This window comes from Oenanthe melanoleuca, chromosome 3, assembly GCF_029582105.1.
Source record: "Oenanthe melanoleuca isolate GR-GAL-2019-014 chromosome 3, OMel1.0, whole genome shotgun sequence".
Taxonomy (NCBI): Eukaryota; Metazoa; Chordata; class Aves; order Passeriformes; family Muscicapidae; genus Oenanthe; species Oenanthe melanoleuca.
This window is the reverse complement of record NC_079336.1, coordinates 46,022,618-46,043,180: the sequence shown is the minus strand read 5'-3', so window position 1 is coordinate 46,043,180 and position 20,563 is coordinate 46,022,618. Positions and strand designations below refer to the sequence as shown.

Below are 20,563 nucleotides of genomic sequence, written 5' to 3'. Positions count from 1 at the left end.
ACAAATGAAAGACCTTGGGAAAACAGAATTAAAAAAACAGTTCTTATGGACTTTGCCATTGTTTTTCATACTTAAAAAAAAAATAAAAATCCACTGTTCTTCAAAAAGAGCCAGGAACATTGCAATACTCATCTTTAAAAGGTTCTCCATTTGAAAACTTACTAAATATTTGGGATGAAGAAGGAAAGAAATGCCTTCAGGAAGAGTTGACAAGCCTGAAGCTAGTTTAGTTGTGAGTTTCAACTTTTCCAAAGCACTAGTTTGTTACTCCTAGCACCTGTTTGGCAAGAGGATCTCAGAGGGATACAGTTACCAATAAGGAGAGAGACAACACAGAGATAACAAGTCACCATGCTTTAAACCACAGTACTATAAAGTACATACGAAACACTTGCATTCTTGGGTTGGTTTCTTTTTCCTTGGGAAGATTTCATCTGAATTTATGGCTACTGAGTGTTAGGACACAACTTTCAATACCAGTTTTTGTAGGTCAAAAGCTTTTAATAACAGTATGAAATACTATGTCATCAAAAATTAAAAGCAAAGACTATGAAAATAGTTTTCCTTAAAAAGAACCCTGATGTCCTGAATTGTAAAAAGCATAAGAGAAGACTTTAAACATTAAAATAATTACCTGATGTTGTAACAGGACACATATATAATTAATCTTTAGTGTGAACTGTGAGGTTTCATCAGGATTAGGTTTTCAGATAAAAAGCTGCCAAATTTTCACCAGTCCAACTGCAATGCCTTATACATGCAATAAGTGCAACTTCTTGTACCTCATGCTTTTGCTTTTTCAAAAAGATTTGTTTAAAACTGGTTGTTCATCCTTTAATAAAAACATAATGAAAAAAGTTTCTACCCTAGTCCTGTATATACATCTTGCCAAACAGCTCCAAGGCATTAAAAGTCTTTCCATAGGTTTGGAATTTGGGACATAGTGGTACAACGTGCAAAATATCCAATCTGCCATTACCATGAAATTTTATGCAATTATTACAAATTTCTGACTGCATTTGTACAATAAAGGCTTGTTAGAGTTTGGCAGCTAAATGCCCCAAAGAGCTTATGCACACCTTCAGTGTCAAGTTCTCACACCTACTTTGTTGCTTAATGGACCACTCTCCAAAAGAGTGTTTCTTTTGGAAGAGGCAGTGGCAGAATATAATCACATCTACTTTGCCTTCCTAACACAAGAGCAGAAACTTGAAATGCTTCCTATGTGCCTTCCAGGCATGTGGCATAAATGCAGAAGTCAAGGAAAAATGCTATGTTGTAGGGGTTTAGGGAGATGATTAAGCTTTGATGGGCCATAAGCTTGGCTGCAGAAACCCAAAACCTGTTGTTAGACTGTTTATATATTAATTTTCTGTTAAATGCAGACTTAGAGCATATATGTCCTTGAAAAAATATAAAAGGCCTGATCCACATTTGCATAAAACAGTGCCAAAAATGGAATATTTTACTTCACGGGCCACTGTGCAGTCACCTGAAATCTAATTAGGTGACATCAGGTCTTGATTATAAGCTGATAGTTGAGACTTGGACAGCCTAAGGTCCTTTCCTGAACATTAGTCTAACTTGGAAAAAACATGCTTTATTTCAAGTAGACATTTTAGACGTATACATAACTCCATAAAATAACTCCAAACACAAAATGTAGTCTTGCTGATCATCTCTTTTCTGCAGTTGTATGCAAGTATGCAAACCAACTGCTCCCAACTACTAGACACAAAAATGCACCATCGGAACAGCTGGATGGTAGTGCATCCTGCACTATCATTCCACAGAAAAATAGTTTAAAGATACTGGAATTTTAACTTGCTCTCTATTCTTGAATCTGCCAAGTCTCAACAGAAACAGGTCCTTTACATATGACTACTTTAGACTTTTCCTTGTCAAAAGACCAAAAGCCTGTGTTCCCAAGAGAACATTTAGCCCTAATTGTGAGATTCATAGGTAGCACCACTCTGACAACTTCTAATCAAATTCTGCAGAAATTTCAGATTGTTTTCTTAGAGAACACAAACTTTTACAGTGAGATCTTTCTCTTCTTCTAAAAGATGATCCAGTACAAGTTTAAACATTCTCAGTCAGTTTTAGCAATAATGTGACAAAATTGTCCACTATTCCAATTAAGTTTGTAAAATGGATCTTGCTTTGTCAATGTAAAAGTTCCTTTTATCTTTATTTGGCATTTTTAATCTCTAGAAACTGGTAAAGGCAGTAAAATTATACTTAAATAGTTTGTAAGGTTGACCAGAGATTATTTCACATATCAAATAAATTCTGCTCATGCCCTTGCCACCTTGGTTTTCCAACAGTGTTGGCACTCCCTATGAGACTACCCTAAATATATCTTCCCTTAAAGTACCTGCAAGCTATTGGTGCACAAAACCCCCTGTTCTAAACGACTTGAGTGTCTCAGGGACATAGCACTGCAGGAAAGCCTCAGAGGGAAAAGTCTGCCATAGTTCATGTAAACATCCTGTGGTCATCAGCACAGCCAAAGGTGGAATCCAACTCTGAAACCCAATACAATTTATGTACACAGGACATACCAGAAAAGATCTGGATTTAGACCAGTATAAAAATGAAACAGGAGAAAAATATTCTAGTATTTTAATTTTACTTTTACTTACTAATATGTAGGTAAGCAAATACATCCCACCACAGCTCTATAGACACAGAAGATCTATTTTCTGAAACAATAAGCTCTCTCTGAATGACCTAACATGCATTCTTGTTGACCTAATACTTCAACAGACAAATAGTGTTATGTTTATGTCCTGAAATAAAGAGACTGTTTCAAGATTCTCAGCTTTATTTAGAAATATTTCAAGCTGGTATATAAAAGGGTTTCAATAAAAAAATAAAATTCTAAATCTCATTCTTGTAACTTCTACTGAATTTGCAGATGGATCTCCTGTATATAAGGTTTCTTTCTGAATCTACTACATCTAAATCTAATACTGAAGTCTTTTATTGGAAAAAATGTAAAGTACCTTAAAAAAAAAAAGGTAAAGCTAGCATGCAGAATGAGATTGCAAATATGCAAATATAAAGATAGAACATTGCCTTGTTTCTAGCGCAGAAAGGGATAACCAGATATTAATTGGATAAGCCATGCAATAGCAATAGAACAACTGAATTTAATGCACCAGATTTAATGTTAAGTGATGTGATGACACTAACATAGATACCATATCAAGTAACAGAATTCATTTTAGCCACAGCTTCCCAGATTCCACACTTATTTTTGGTTGAAAACTAATTTAGAGCAATCCTTATTTTCTGCTGTTAAAAGGTTGCCCCCCTAATCATCATATGATACTTTTCCCCACTGCAGGCAAATACTTACAGTAGGTCTCAAACTGGAATCTACAGCTTTTTGAGGGACAAATCCAAAAGTTCTACAAGATTTTTTAAAGAGAGATGTTGCATGAGATAACTATATAGTTCAGACTCCACATCACAATTTGGACTATGTGACATGGATAAATGAGTCTTTTCATCCTTATCTCATCTCCTATCTCCACTTTTACTTTTGTATGCAGCAGAATTACACTGGTGGAGTATCTGTGATCTCTGGAGACCACTGTCAACGGGTGCAGAAGTCATTTCACATCACCTCCTGCAGAAGTCCAATTTTCAATCTGTTTTTTCAGCATTTAGTACAGTAGCAGCAGGGGCAGCAAGTATCACCCTGGGAAACAGGATGAAGTTTGGTCAGGTTGTCTGTCATGAGTTTGGGAGTTGCTGTCTTTCCTGGTATCTCAGCGTTTTTGTATCAGTAGTGTGGAAAGTATCTATCTGCTTCACATGAGTCTCTCTTTTAGTGCTCAAAGCTTTGAATGCAAAAGCCTACTAGTAAAGTCCATAAAAAAAGATCATCCCTCATATTAATGTGGTTTTCCTCCTATATAAGATGATGTCCTACAGAAGACATTGAAACTTGTGATTTGAGTCAGGTAATATAGCAAATAAAACTATAAAACCTGTAATACTTTGTAGCCCTGGTTTTCTATAATAATAAAAGCTGACATTGCATTAGCACTTTATTAAAAGCAAGTAATTATGACTCTCCTTTGAGACAATATAATGCTTGTAAAAATTCAATTTCAGCTAATTGAAATGAAAACCAGTCTATTAATAATCATCAGGAACACTTAGGCTTCATAGACTCAAGCTTATTTTGCATAAGTGAGAGTGTACAAAAAAATTATACAGAATCATAGAATCATTTAGATTTCAAAAAACTATAGGATCATCAAGTCTAACCATTAACTCAGCACTGCCGAGTCCAACCATGTCCCTAAACACCACATATACAGCTCTTTTAGATACCTCCAGGAATGGTGACTCCACCCCCTGTCTGGGCAGCCTGTTCCAATGCTTGACAACCCTTTTTGGTAAAAAAAAAAAAAAAAAATTGTCCTAGTATCCAATCTAACCCTCTCCTGGTACAACTGTGAGGCCGTTTCCTCTTGTTGTATCACTCTCTACTTAGGAAAAAAACTGTAAACCTCCCTAACTTCTTTTCAGGTAGAAAGAAATGAGGTCCCACCTGAGACTCTTTCCTCTAGACTAAACAACTTCAGCTTCCTCAACTATTCCTCATAGGACTCGCACCCACCATATGCACATGCATCCACTAAAATAATTTTTCAAAGTTTCAATTTAAATAAATTAAAACAAATCAACAATATTTAAAATGCCAGACTTAATAAAACAAACAAATATCTTATTTTTAAAATGGACTCAGACAACTTTTTATTTGTTCTGGTTGTAAAAGTCTGGATTTCCCCCTTTGGCACCTGTTTTTAAACATGTAAGTTTAAAAACAACCCTGTGCCAATTGTCCAAACCACAGCAGGTAGTATAGCCAATGAATGAGACTATTCAGCAGGCTGACTACATGCTCCAGTGGGTACACTTGAAAAAGCAGCTCAGTTACACCTATTTTTGACCAACTATTTGGCAGATTCTCCTAATTACGGGATACCAAAGGAAGCTGCATGAACTTTTTCACCTTTGGGAAAGTAGAAGTGGTTCTCTCTCTTTTTTTCCATGGTTTCTACTTTATTCTCTGTGGTTCAGGGCACTCTGACAGAAACCTTGAGTACAGCAAGCACAGAGGTAGAGAAAGATATTAAATAATCTAATAAAAAATCAGTGAAAAAATAGAGCATGAATTAAAAAAATGAATAAAAATACTCCTCACTGGGAAAATATGACTACTTAGCATATTTACATTTCTATGTGAATGCTCTTTTTAAAACAGAACATCAGGTACTTACTAAAATAGAAAGAAGAGACTTGCAGTAATTCTAAAAGACTAATGATCTATTTAACATGTCAAAAACAATTTTAAACACACTGTGAAATGATGTGGATCTACAGAAAACAAGCCTCCTACCTCCATCACTCCCAGGAAAGCCCGACTGATTTTAATCCAAATCAAATTCTTAAAGAAAAGCTTCATAAACCATTGCATTGAAACAACTGGGAGTGCAATCAACATCAACCAGAAGGCTGAAAATTAGCATCTTCAGCCAGAATGAACTGGAAGCCTCTTTATCTGGCTGTATCTTGTTATGTTTAAATGGCTCCAGAAAAGAGTTTTGTGGAATCCCCTTGTTAAAATCCAGAGCATAACGCTTGCATTTACTCAGTCTATTCAGTGACCAGGCTCCTGGAAATCTTATTTTCCTGAACTGTGCAACAAGTTAACAAAATCCCACTTTTCCTCTCAATGCAAGTCGTGCGATCAGCTGCATGTCTGCACTTTTAAACAGAACTAGTGAAAACACAAAACTTTATATAATTAAACATTTATGCTACTTAGTTAGAAAGGCATTTGTGAAAGAAAGGATGAATATCTAATACACAAACCCAGCTTTGTGTTTTCAGTATCTTGAAACTGATTGGTTTTCAATTAAACATACATATCTGATAGGAGTTTCAAATTAATACATTCATTTAAACAATATTTATTGTTTTCACTTTCAGGAGCAGGGGAGGGAGATACAAAAATGAGGGAGGAATAAGGTCAGGCCAACAGGATACCCAAGGAAAACATATTTTCTAACAGCAGTACTTCTGGTTGATATCTTTTTCTCAGTTACCAGAAATTCTCTAAGGTGGGTGAAGATTGTCATGTGACAATCATAGTGAACATGGTGATAAACAATGTAGTGCTGTTAGAAAGCAATAATCAATAATACTATCTGTCTCAGAGGAGTGTTTCGTCAAAAATTCATGTCGATCTCAAAGCTTTCTCTATAAGCCATTTGGAAAACATCTTCTCTTGAGGTTTCAACATGGTTATTCAGTGTCCCTGCAAGTTAACTCAACCAGAATACAACTATAAATATTTAACTGGGTGTCATCTATTTAAATATACTGCTATACTAAATAGAGTGCTTATGATCAACAGTTACTTGAGTTGAACAGGACAAACTGGTCAGCAGTCAATTTTGCAGTGCCAGAAAAAATACAGACCATCTTTCCATTACTACTTGAAAGGAGGATATTTACTCAACCACAATTACAAGTGTTAAAAGAGTATAAGGACTTGAAGTCTATAAAAAGAGTACAACAGGACTGTAGGAGTAACAGTTTGTTTTGGTTTGTTTGTTTGAAGATAATTCTTTATTATATCTCAAAATATGGATATAGATAGGGCTGAACAGCCCTGTGCATTACCTGAACAAGCCTCTTAATTAAAAAAGACAATGTGCATTCTGAAACTCAAAATAAATCTTATTTATTTTTCAATTAGCAAGGTAAATATTTCCTTTACCAAGATGTTTTCTAGTCCTGTGCAGTCCAAGCAGCTAGTGTTGGAGTAGAAAATACCCTCCATGTAAATAGAATGTTACAATAAATACAAAACAAACCAAACAAAAACAAAAGAAACAACCAACCACTCAGATTTCCCACAGCTATCGAGTTAACAAATTTTCCAATTTACCATTCCTTTGTGTCCATTTGACTGTGGGCAATAAAAAGCTAAAACCCCTCTGTATTTAGTTTGGCCTGTTATGTCCAGTGGAACACTTCGTTGCTCTGCACTGCCATTAAGGGCTTGCCTGGCTGCTATCATGGGAAGATGAGAATAGTCTTCATCACTGTGTAACAGAATAGGACAGCTTTAAACCATGGAGTTGACATGATTTAGGAGTTTCCACAGTGCCATAAAGCATTCCACAAATTAGGAAACCAAATTATTTCTTTAATTTCATGGCAGGTTTTCAAACTTCTTGTGGAAATTCTTAAACACCTTACTTTGAAAACTAAAAATTGGAGGCTGGAGAATTCATTCACCAGAGAGGGTGCTAGAAGCTCTTAAGAGTCCTTTGCTGTTAGAGTCCTTTCCAAAACTACAACATGTTTTGTGTACAAGCATTTTAATAGACGAAAACTTGTCACAGACTAGGACATTCTTCAAGGTTACTTCAAGCAGGTAAGAAAACTAGACCTCAGCCAGAAACAGCAAAAGTACTGTGTCCTGTTGCTGACAGTGTTTTGACTTTATATCATCAATAACAAATTGCTCCCCATTTTTCAGTCTTTTTTAAATTAAAGGAAAAATCTCCCACCACTACATTCTTGATTCTTCCTTCACAACTGAGATTACTTATCCAAATAAAGGGAGTAAGCAGCCTCCACAGACCAGGTTCCCTGAGTACCATTTTTAACCATAAACAGTAATTATAATCCATAGCAGCAATTTTAAGGAAAAAAGTCAGGATTAAGACTAAAGGCCTATTGTTAAAAATAAGACAAATTTCAAGTTAAAGCCATGAGTTATTACTTTCAGAGAACCCTGTTATTTGAAACTAAGCTCATGGCTTGTGCTTAGATGGTGCAAAAACCAAGATCATATACTCCAAGTCAAAACAATAAATATATTCATACTGAGTATCCTCAACATCAAGAATATAACTGGCCAGTTCCCAGCTACTGCAAGGACTTAGTACAACCTTTTTTTTTTTTTGTTTTTGAAGGGTGCATGACAGGGAGTGGTTAATTGTTTTACTACAATTTATGCTTAAGATGTTCCATGCCTCTTCCTTGTAAGCAGTTGCTTATTGTGGGACTCAATCAAGTCACTTTGTGAGTAACCTGCACGGTTGTGGTGAAAGCCAGTTGCCATTTCCCAAATCATGGTGTCACTTCTGTGTTACACATGTTTCCAGACTCTGTGGAGTAAGAGACTGAAGAAAAAAAGGGGTTTTGGAAAGCATGTGTAAGTGCATGCTTTCCAGCAACATTCAATAACAATTAGAACACCTAGTCAGCAAATCTGATGAAACACTGCAGACTGCTGCAAATGGCACTGGAGGCTTTGACATCAGTACCATTCAGTGGACAATAAAGACTATTTGGAGTCTTTCTATTGCAGTTATACTTAGGACTTAAGCTATTGCATTGCTACGTGACTACCTTTAAATGGGAAGATGCAGCCAGTACACTACTAATAAGCAAGTTCTGAAGTAGTAGAATGGATCAATTTTATTCCTGACTTTTACATTTGTGGGGAGGAAGGAGTGAAGACACCTTCATTTGTAAGCAACAACAATTTTCTAAATGTGTAACCATAATACCAAAGAATCCGAAAGTTGGTATTTTGAAAACAGCTATGCAAATAACCTTTCTAGGTTACAATGTGCTATTACTGTAAATAGATATACAAAGTGTGTCTGTTACATGTATTTTTTGCAAGAGCAAGTACATACTACAGCACACCTTTCACACGCACGCTTAGCACTAAATGTATGTTAGTGCTCTGCCAATATGAAAGAGCCACAGCAACAGGGAAAGCATACAAAGCAGTGAATTCCAATTCTCCCCAACCTTCCAGACCCACAAAAAACAAAACCTCAAGCCCAAGAAGTGGCATAAGATAGCACAATAGGGTGGAGCTCAGGTTAATCACAAGGACAACGGGTTTGCCTGTATATACCTTTTTACCCCACAATCATCCCTATTTATGCAGACACACATAGAGATTATTCACCTTCCTGCCCAGAGGGAGCCAAGGCAGGAAGCGAGGCTGCTGGGCAAATATCAGTGTAAATTATCGGTGCTTTTGTAACATAAGTGTGCCTGCTTTGGGGGTATTTATGAATTAGGCAAGAAATTAGCACAAAACTGTGTGTGCATGAAACTGTCGCCTGCTGTTCTTAACCAAATATTGTCAAATTAGCAACAACCACACTTCCCACTGAGGGCTGTATATTTAAATGTTTTAAAAAATCAAAAGCTATTTTTACATTTATATGAACCAAAAAAGGGGCTGGAGCTGTGTTTTTTCAAGGAGGAAATAAACTTTATGCCCATATATTTGCTGCCTCTGTCAAAAGGGGATGACTGGATTCTCATTTAAGTTTATAGTGCTAATTTTTAAAATAAAGCACCTTGAGAAGTTACACAAAAAACCTGAGGACAGAGTTTCTTTCTCTGAAAGTCTAAAAGAAACTGAATACATATGTGGGGAGTAGAAATATCATCTCAGATATGCAAACTCTCTGAAAATCACTGACCAGGTCAGGCATGCAAGCTTAATGGAGAAAGAAGGCGTTAATCTGAAGACCTTTGCAGCAAAAAGGGTAATTTACAAAATAGCACAAGAATAGTGTTTAGAGGATGGCTAGAAGAAGAAGAAAAGAACTGTTCAACAATACATTGAATAAATTATTGCACCAGTTTAAGTTAAAACATTAATCCAGTCCTCTAGTAAGCAAAGATATTAACACAATTGGAAGCAGAACAGACTTGATGGTCCACTGGTCCCTTTCAGTACAGTAACTTGTGTTCTAGGATATTTGCCATAATACATAAAAGCCAAAAAAGCTGAAGAGTGTGGAATTAAACAAAGACATGGAGCAGGTAAAATTCAGCCCACGTTAACCTGTCATTCCACAGGGCAGCCACAGGGCTCAGGGCCACCAGCTCAGTCTTATGGTTGGAACAGCAACAGATGTTCCTTCTGCATCTACCATGCATGAGAACTGACAGTAGTACACATTATTTATTAGTATTCCTATAACTCCTACAAAATTGAATACCATATATGAATATCAAAGAAGTCTACAATTGGCGAAAGAGTTTTAATACAAAGAAAATTTATATGTAAGTATTTTTTCTTAAAGCAAAGTGCACTATATATTTAATTCTACAGTTTTATCCTTAATCAGAAGAGTTGTTTCTTGTCTCTGACCTTCAGTTTTAAAAGATTATTCAGAGTCACAAACAATTCAAGGACTGAGAATTACCGCCTATTTAGTACTGAACTTCAATGAAGTGATGCTGAATCACTATAAGATTTATTTAAAAAAAAAAAGAAATTGCAAACTGTGGGTACAATCCATTAAGTAACACTGGTTTAACAAAATCTCTTAAGAGCTAAAACCATAACCAGGTTTGATCCACCAACACTAAAACCAGCATTAGCTTAAATTTACTAACTGCAACCCCCAAACATCACCCTGTGCTAACACTTGCAAAATTAAGCAGTGTGGATTTCAGTACATTTGTAACAACTGCACACAATAAAGTTCTCATTTTGTAAGGTGAACTCGCATTTTAAGATTTCGTAATTCAGAAACATTACTTGAATTATATGTGTAGTAGTATACCTCCAACATCAAAACAGAAGTCTAGAGATATAACATGAAGATAATCTACTAAAATAACTGCTTAAAAGTAATCAGGTTTTCTGGCAACTCCCTTATTAACATCTTAATTGATTTGAAGTTCTTCACTTTTATCCCAATGAACAATTACTCACATAAATAGCCTCTAGTTACTCACATAAATGGTCCTTACAAACTTTAGTGGGGTTATTCCTGAAAGTAACAGCTCATCAAAATTCAAGATGTATAGGTCTTTCCTTAAAACATTTATAGAGAAATTTAAATGAATACTTGGAATTACTAACCTTACTTCCTAGTTCATGATTTTTCCCAATGTTACCTGTATCAATTCTAAAAACAGATGGGCCAAAAAATTTTAGAAAAATCAAGCTATGAGCAATACAATCTCATAAACAATAAGAAATCCAAGAAAATATTGAGGAAAAAAAACTAACAAAAAACACCACTTAAGAGAGTCTAGGATGACTGCCCAAAATAGCTCACCCCCACCCCTAAAAAACACACTTATACACACACAGGTAATTACTGCTTACTGATTTTGGGGGAGGAGCTTATGTCCAGCAGTAACCCAACTAAGGAGAAAACCAGATAAATACTCAAGGGTGGCACTGGAAATCATCAGCTTCTGCTCACTCACCAGTGGCAGGAGAACTCCTCAGTAGAGGAGGATTCACTCCTTTACCACTCTGCATTGGAGCTCCACAACATTTTGGTATGTCACAACTTCATTTTATTCTCTTTGGTTTTGAAGGTAACTTCTTCAGGATGCCTCTTTTCTGTCTGGGGGGAGGGAAGAGGATTAATATTTAAGGGCCAGTGACAGCATTCTCACTGCCACTGGAGTTCTTCGTAAGGCTACAGGTAAAAAACAGGTTTCAACCTTGGTGAGATTTTTGCCACTTATGCTGAAGGAATCAGGACTTCATCCTTCATTTGCTATAGCATTAGACAGAGGCAGTAAGATCATGGAAGTGTTCATGTATTTTCACTAAAAACTTTTCTTCTTTTCAGGAGTTTTGGTACATGGAACTCCTGAACTTTAGAGGTCTAGTTAAAACAGCCACTGTTTCTGAATACTGTTGTCTTGGATAGGCTGCCATCCAATCAAAATTATTCTTTTCCTAAGAGTGAGACTATTGCCTCTAATCTATCTATACAACAGCTCCACCATTCAAATTATAGCAGTGCTGATTCCCTTATCTTTAGAGCATTTTTCAAAACTAGTGAAAACAGATGTAAGTAAGCATAAAATAATTTACTAATAATACCAATAATTTAGGTAAACTCATCTATTCATGCTCCAAAACCAGAACTAAACAGCTTTTCTTTACAACAATCTTTCTCTACCTTTTCTAAAACAGAACAGATTTGGAAACATGCATTTACAAATATCTTTACTGCTGCTGTTTTGTCTGAACATTGTCCATGGTGGTGATGGATATTTTTCTGAGCGATATCAGAAGCAATCCAGCATGAAAGGACCACATTTTCTACCATACAATGTAAAGAGTCAAGGTAAGTTTAATATATTTTCATAATAAACTAACACAATTATCCCTAGAGGTTCAGTACATGAGCAAAAGCGCTTTGCTTATATTTCTGGTATTCAAATTTCACTAACAGTTTAGGTTTATTGAATTAATTTTATCACTTCAGAAAGAATTTACAGTGGCTCTGGATTTGGCTCCTTCTGACAAAGAAGCACACCTGTCAGACAAATGTTTTACACAATAAACACCAAAGGCATATACAGCAGAAAGTAACAGCTCCAGATCTCTACTTCAGTAGTGGGAGTAACACAACACGATTGTATACACAATGATGTACAACATGCTAATTATCTTCAAATTTCTTGATTCAGCACTGGGGTTTCTAGCAACAGACCTACATTCAGGAAGAACTTTTACATATTTTGTCATATTATCTGCACTCAAAATAGACCTTAGGTGCAAATTTAAATATATAAATGATACACATGGGCAAATGAAGACCCTTTTAAAGCCTAGAATGACAAAATAAAATCATATATAGTTGTAAAAATGTGCCATAAACTTCTACATAGTTTTTCACAAGTGATTTAAGCTTATGCTTTAATTATTAGGATAAGCACTAGAATATAACAATTCTAGCTTTCGTACATTTAAAAAAATCCTCTTCATTGCATAAAGCAGGCTTATGGCAGCTTGGATAGGCAATACATAACAGCAATGCTACATTGTTTCATTTTATTTCTGTTTATCCTCTCTGTCCCTTTAAGTCAAACAGGTGACTATCCCTAATGTTTGAAATTGTTTGAGTTCTTTTCTATTTTTCCATCTTTAGGCCATCTTTTTTTAAAAAAAACCTGAACTCAAAGCTTCTGGTCCATAATGACTATTCAAAATTGTCATCACTAAAATTAAGAAAAGAGAATCTTCCTTGTAAACATCCTTACTCCCTGAGAATAGCATTATTTTCTTCCAGACATCATCAGGATATTAAAAGTCTTTTCGATTTTCTTTTTTTTGCTGTATCCCATCCACTTTTAGTTGTAGTAATCACACTTGGGAGGAAATGAGGAAACTGAATGAGGGGCTCAGAAAACAGTATTAGCAAATAAGCTTCTCTTCACCAGAAAAAGGACATGGGCAAATCTGGAGAGCAGAATTGCTGCTCAGGGCATTGTATCCACATTATCTTCATTCAGGGGGTTTTGATTCAGAACAGCTCTGCAGACAGATCCTATGGACTGTCTGATGACAAACAGCATACATAGAGCTCAAAGAGACTCTGGTCTCATACCAGCTGGTGTCAGCACTGGCCCCATACCAACCAGCTCCACCCCACATGCTCCAAGAAACAAGTGAGAGCAGCATGGCTGCTTACCCCCATAGTATTCTCCTGGGCTGTACCAAAATACTGTCATAGTTTCATCCCTTGTCTTCAGCACAAGGACTTCCTGGAATCCTAGCACTCCTGGATCAAATTTAGGTACATGTTCATAAACAGCTACACTGAGGACTTACTAACTAGAATTTTCACTGAGTTAAATGATGCATTTCCTTCCTCCTTCCTCATTAACTTTTCATTCTGCTTTTCTATTACTTTACTCAGAATAATTTATCTATTTATATTATTATTAAGTAAAGTATAATATTTACTTGGCTATCCTCTACAATACTTCACATACTTCTCCTCATAGTGGTTCTTCTTCCCCCTCTATAGAAAACATTTGGGAAGGGGGAAACCAGCAACAAATTAATCAAGAATCAGGCTAGACAGAAAATGGTGTGAAAGGGGGACATGAATTGTCCTGAACTAAGTCTTCACTTTATATACAAACACAGAACCTAATGTGAGTGAAAATTCATCCTAGGTTGAGAATGATTATATCAAAACCTGAGAAATATAAAATGTTCTGGATTTAGGAAACATAGACCTCAATAGCAGGAACACCATGCAGTTTTACAGACATGCAAGTGCAGTTATTCAAAAGTGCTTGACAAATTTTGATTTGGTGAGCAAGCATTGAAATAGAAGACTGTTATTCCTGAGTCCAGAAAACAAGCATCCTATAAAGAGTTTTTAGAAGAGTTTAAAGAGAGAAGACTGCTGGAGATTGTCACTTGTAATGTGAGATGATCTGGGAAGAATAAAATAGGAGCCTACTGAACAAAATGAATCCAGATTTTGTCTAGTGAGTTGTTCCATTTGAAAGAAGCCCAAGTAGCAATGGCAAGCTTTTCATCATAGCTTACTTTTCCAATTTGATGACTAAACATTGACTTCTACAGATATAGCTACCAATAAGTATCTTTGTGCTGCTATGTCAAAAAGCAGCCTTGAACTGAAATTTCAGTCTGAACCTGAACTGGTGGCTCAGGACAACATAAAACAGATCCCACAATTTCTGTTGGCAATGAAAGAGTATTAAAGCTTTGTTTAGTTTGGTGAAATTGTTTAAAAAATATTGGTCTTGACAGCTCTCCAGAACATAATTTTTTAACCAGTATCTCTCTGGCTTGAAGTATTTGAAAAGCCCAAGTTGAAAACAATAATTGAAGAAGGTTTCACTGTTTAGCAATGCTTAAATAAGCCATTAATGCAGGTTATACTAAAGTCTACATATTTAATTCAATACATATATGGGGTTTGATTGCACTAGAGAATGTAAACAAATTTTGCACCAAGGTATGTGCTGAGACATGTAAAAGAGTAGCCAGTCAGTACTTCAATGTTCTTGGCATAAATTCTGCTTCATTAACGAATTTAGCAGTCCCCTCCTCAGAGGAATAACCACTGCTTCTAGACAGCACAATTAAAATTACAATTTGAATCTAAAAGCAGCACAACTTTGGAACAATACAGCTCACAGAAAATCTCTATAACAACATGAGTGCTGACAATGCCTTTACCATCTTAGGCAAAATTAGAAGGACCCACCACTCTCTGAACCTAGAACTAATATTTGCATCTAAAATATGGTAAAAGTACTAAGGAGATACACTCTGAGCTAAAGTCTGATACAATTTGCCACAAAAACAAACTGTCAATATATTATAAATCACAGACCATGCTTGTTTTCTATGTGTAGGATTTTAACAGCTATCTTTCTTTTCATGGCCTTAAGAAGAATGAGACAGGAAGATGTGCAAAATAAGTTGATATGCATTTGTGCCGATTTTATGAATCAGCAGAAAAGAAAATGAACTCTCTGCACTTTCTAGATAAGAACAATTTACCTGTCAATATAGGAAGAAGGCAACCTTGCAGATCCAATAACAAACCAAAATCAAATGTATAACATAAGCATACCTCTACTATTTAAAAACAAAACAAACCAATATGTAGAAGAATAGTTTCCTCCTTCACCTCACTTTTGGTTCATAGCCACATTGGAAAATGCAGTTTATTATCAGAGACAAACAAATAGTCATTGTATAAATTTTCATGTGTATATATATGTAATACATACACTGGTGTTTTTGTAAGAGACTGAAATGAAAAATTGTAGCTGATGCAATTGTTGATTAATCAATAATATTTTCTAAATGAGCATTCAACAGATGTGTTGCTGTTATAAAAAACAGAATCCAGGCTCTTTTTGCATCCTTCACTTTTCATTTTTAAAATGATTTCTTAAATTAACATCCATCACAAATATGCCATTTTGTTCTATAATGCTGCCAATTGTTGCAAACTGCTGAAGTACTCTCACAGTATCTGTGTTAAACTTTATTGTAATGTGCAACAAATCAGCATGCTAATTCCGACATAAAGCTGCAAGCTTCTCCAAAGCACACAGAAAACTAAACAGTGAGCTTGTTTGTTTAATCCTCTATTTGTGACATTTGGTTAAGTGGCTCCACCTGCTGTTTTGGTAACTAAGAAAATGAAGTAGTATTAAAAAATCCTATAACAATATCAGAATTCTGACAGCAGTAAAATGAATTATCAGTTGCAACCTTGCCCCTGTGTGAAATTTTTATGACAGACAAAAGTCTTTCAGACAATATCTGAAAACATAACATTCATGTATTTACAAAAGAGCACCATTGCAATGGGACACTTTTGAAAGGACGTGGCAGGGAAGAACAACTTAAATGTAGCACCAAGTCATTTCTGAAAAGCTGCTGCACCTGCACAGCTTTCTGTGATTTCATTCATCAAATCCGATGACCTGCAAAATCTGTTACTTGTCTGGGTTTTTTTTATTTCCTTGCTTAATAGTCTGCATCTACTTGCACAGCATTTTTTAAGCTCTCTGATGACCCTGAATGTATTGAAGCAAAAAAAATTTAAATTTCTAGAGGCCTTATATCTCACATTTCCAACAAATTTGCACTAGTTACTTGTAAGGGCTGTGAAACACTTTTATGCTGAATGTCAGGTTCTCAGTGACCAACACAGCAGCTGAAACTTGACTTCTATGAGCTTGAAGTTAAATTAACCCTTCTTGCATTTTACCACCATGCTACACTGCCTGCAAATGTTGTAGGTGCCCTGGTTGATCTGGTTTTCTCTCTCTCGCAGGTGTGCAGGTCAGGGGGGAACAAGGACCCCCTGGGCCCCCAGGCCCCGCTGGACCAAGAGGACAACCAGGTCCTGCAGGAAAGCCAGGCTTTGGAAGTCCAGGTCCCCAGGGCCCCCCTGGTCCCCCAGGACCACCTGGGTTCTCTGCAGTTGGAAAGCCAGGAGCACCAGGTCTACCAGGAAAGCCAGGAGCAAGAGGACTAAATGGTGAGAAAGGAGAACCCGGACCTGCTGGACTCCCAGGAGCAAGAGGGCCACAGGGGCCCCCCGGCACCCCCGGCCCCGCAGGACTGACCGTCCCTGGCAAGCCAGGACCACAAGGCCCTCCAGGAGCTCAGGGGCCAAGGGGACCCCCTGGTGAGAAGGGAGAGCCAGGTATCCCAGGGGTAAATGGACAAAAGGGAGAAAATGGATTCGGGATCCCAGGCCGCCCGGGCGGCAGGGGTCTTCCAGGCCCACAGGGACCCCGGGGGCCCCCTGGCCCTGCTGGGATAGGGAAGCCTGGTGAAAATGGCCTGCCAGGCCAGCCAGGTCTGAAAGGTGACCGAGGTTTTCCAGGTGCACCCGGAGCAGTTGGTCTCCCAGGTCCACAGGGTCTCCCAGGCGAACCTGGAGAAGTTGGCATTGGCAAGCCTGGGCCAATGGGACCACCAGGAGCAGCAGGTATCCCTGGAGCCAAGGGACATCCTGGACCTGCAGGGCTGCCTGGATCCCCGGGACTCCCAGGTTTTGGAAAGCCAGGATTGCCAGGGATGAAGGGACACAGAGGACCTGAAGGTCCTCCTGGCCTTCCAGGACCTAAAGGAGACCAAGGTCCAGCTGGTGTGCCAGGAGAACCAGGGCCAGTCGGGCCACCAGGAAGCATGGGCCCTCATGGACTCAAAGGTGTGCCTGGTGAGAACGGCCTACCTGGGCCCAAAGGTGACATGGGCCCTGCAGGCCACCCAGGATTCCCAGGGGCCAAGGGGGAGCGAGGCCTACCAGGATTAGAGGGAAAACCGGGATACCCAGGTGAGCAGGGTCTTGCTGGTCCTAAGGGACACCCAGGTCTCCCGGGTGCAAAAGGAGATACAGGCCCTGCTGGGCTCCCTGGGCTGCCTGGTCCAATGGGTCCACAAGGAGCCAAGGGAGTGCCAGGGACCAACGGTGAGCCAGGGCCCAGAGGGCCTTCAGGAATACCTGGGATCAGAGGGCCCATTGGCCCCCCTGGCCTGCCAGGAGCCCCTGGTGCCAAGGGTGAGCCAGGAGCACCAGGACTGCCGGGCCCAGCAGGCATTTCCACAAAAGGCTTAAGTGGACCCATGGGACCACCTGGACCCCCTGGCCCTAAAGGCAGCAATGGTGAGCCTGGCTTGCCTGGCCCCCCAGGTCCTCCTGGTCCCCCTGGCCAAGCTGTAATTCCTCAGATGCCTGAAGGCTATGTTAAAGCAGGAGAATCTCGGGAGCTATCAGGGATATCTTTCATAAAAGGAGGAGTAAACCAAGCTCTGACAGGGATGCCAGTGTCTGCTTTCAGTGTCATCCTCTCAAAAGCCTACCCTGCAGCAACAGTCCCCATCAAATTTGATAAAATCTTGTACAATAGGCAGCAACACTATGACCCCAGAACAGGAATCTTCACCTGCAGGACACCTGGACTGTACTATTTCTCCTACCACGTACATGCAAAAGGAACAAATGTTTGGGTTGCACTCTACAAAAATGGTTCCCCAATTATGTACACCTATGATGAGTACAAGAAAGGATACCTTGACCAGGCTTCTGGCAGTGCTGTCATTGATCTCATGGAGAATGACCAAGTATGGCTCCAACTGCCCAATTCAGAATCTAATGGTCTCTATTCCTCTGACTATGTTCACTCTTCTTTCTCAGGTTTCCTCTTTGCTCACATCTAACATCCCACTTACCCTATCCTGACACACTCTCCTTCAGACTGTTTTAACCAGGTACTGATCTGATTTGTACCTAGCCAGTCATGCAAGTTCAATGTTGCAACAGGAATGGAGGAGGGAGCGAGAAAGTGGAAGAGAGTGGTTAAAACCTCGTAGAATAATATTGTATGTTTTTAGAAAATTGTCATTAAAAAATTGTTTTGAATGAAGATTGTTTGACTGAATTCAAAATAAACATTTTATGAATTAATATAATGCACCAGTCTCTGTCCTTTTTTCTTTTTTTTTTTGGTAAGGAAAATCAGAATTTCTAACTATCACACCTCATAACACAATAAAGGACGCTAGATCGTACTTCATTAACTGAAGGCATTTTAGTCCAAGTAAATGGTCTCAAATACACCACAGTCTCCTCAAAAGCTGGACAATACACTTCAGGAACATTCTACATCCAGCTTCATCTTTAAGCTATCTAACAGGAGACAAGAACGACAACTCAAACAGAATACACATCATAATCACAGTTTTCATTTAGTTGTACTGTTCTTATTAATTAATAACTACCTTGGAGAAAGAGAACATTTATAAATTATTACATGTTACCGAAGATCTAAAGTTTCACAATATGAAAAAGCAACCAGATTTGAAGCCTCAAAATCCACTTGGCTTTCTTTAACGCAAATTGATGCTACAAACTAGTTCAACAGTTTTAAATCTAACATTCTGTAACATTCAGAGTACTATAAAACAACATTGACCAAATCCAAATCTTAAAAACATATCTTCACAAGCAAACAGACACTTGCAAAAACTGATCAGCTTTACCACACCAAAACTGGAGAGAATCCTTGCCCTGATTTTTCCTGAACAGTTCACTCCTTTAAAGTACAATAGTGTGAGGAATATATTTTATTTATTTGGTAAATTTATCAGATGGTGGCAGTAATTAGTCAGTAGACATAACCATATTTACTACACAAACATGTCTCACAAAAACTTTCATAAAAAATTTCATAAATTTTTTATGCTACTACGAAAAGTTGGCTTATGAATTATAAGACCTTAACAGCTGGATCACACATTTCTTCCAGTGGCAGTTGCCATTCGTGTGCTTTAAAAGTATCATATACATCAAAACCTTATGAACTCTTAAAACTACTGTAGTTACCTTTTTTTTTTTTGTTTAAACAGAAGCTTTTAATCACTTGCACCTAAAGTATGTAGGCCTAAGTTTAAATATTTTATATTACCATTTCTTCATGAAAGCAGAACACGAGGCTTGTTATGTTGTGTACATTTAAAATCAACAATATCCTAAATACTTGATAATACAACAGGATTAATAAAAAAGCTAGGATACCTTTTGCTTGATGGTTGACCCATCATTAGCAAAACTATATAACGTTTTGGAATCTGTAGAGACCTACCATGAAAGTAAGTTGAATAATTTTTTTTCTTCCTCTTTTTAAGTGCTGCTGGATAAAGAAACCTGTGGTTCAGGCTATAGTTCAGTAAAATAATAAATGAACATTAGTTCAACAGTACTTCCCCGTATTTAAACATAGCATGTCCTGCTGCCTATCCACTCTACCAACTTGGAACTTATGTTTCAGAAACAAATAGAGGGACAAATATGGGAGCAGGAAAGTATTACTAAGTAGTAGGCTTCAAGTTAATTGCTTTACATATGAAATGTATGCCAAAGCACGTTCTAAATTGTTGGAGATGCTTGGTGCTCAGCAGCTCAGGACCACATTGCCCTGTGATTCTAATGAACTTAGAAGAAACTGGGCTGGGCAGCATTCTTAAAAGCATAGTTCACTAACCCTTATCCATCCATCCATCCATCCATCCATCCATCCATCCATCCATCCATCCATCCATCCATCATCCATTCATCCATTTCATCCATTCCATCCACTTTAAATAAGGATTTGTCCTTTACGTCTTTGTTCCTCAAACATATGGGACTTCAAATAAGTCTACAGCTTG

General features: G+C 37.8%; 2 protein-coding genes across 2 annotated transcripts in view; one reads left to right on the top strand and one right to left on the bottom strand.

Annotated features, from left to right (window-relative positions):
- Nucleotides 1-20,563, bottom strand: part of NT5DC1 (5'-nucleotidase domain containing 1) — a 121,609-nt gene that overhangs the window by 86,759 nt on the left and 14,287 nt on the right. The window lies entirely within an intron of this gene.
- COL10A1 (collagen type X alpha 1 chain) lies at nt 12,044-18,616 on the top strand. The gene is made up of 2 exons (XM_056487418.1): nt 12,044-12,182; nt 16,680-18,616. The coding sequence occupies exons 1-2, from the start codon at nt 12,044-12,046 to the stop codon at nt 18,572-18,574; spliced, it is 2,034 nt and encodes a 677-aa protein (XP_056343393.1). The 3' UTR covers nt 18,575-18,616.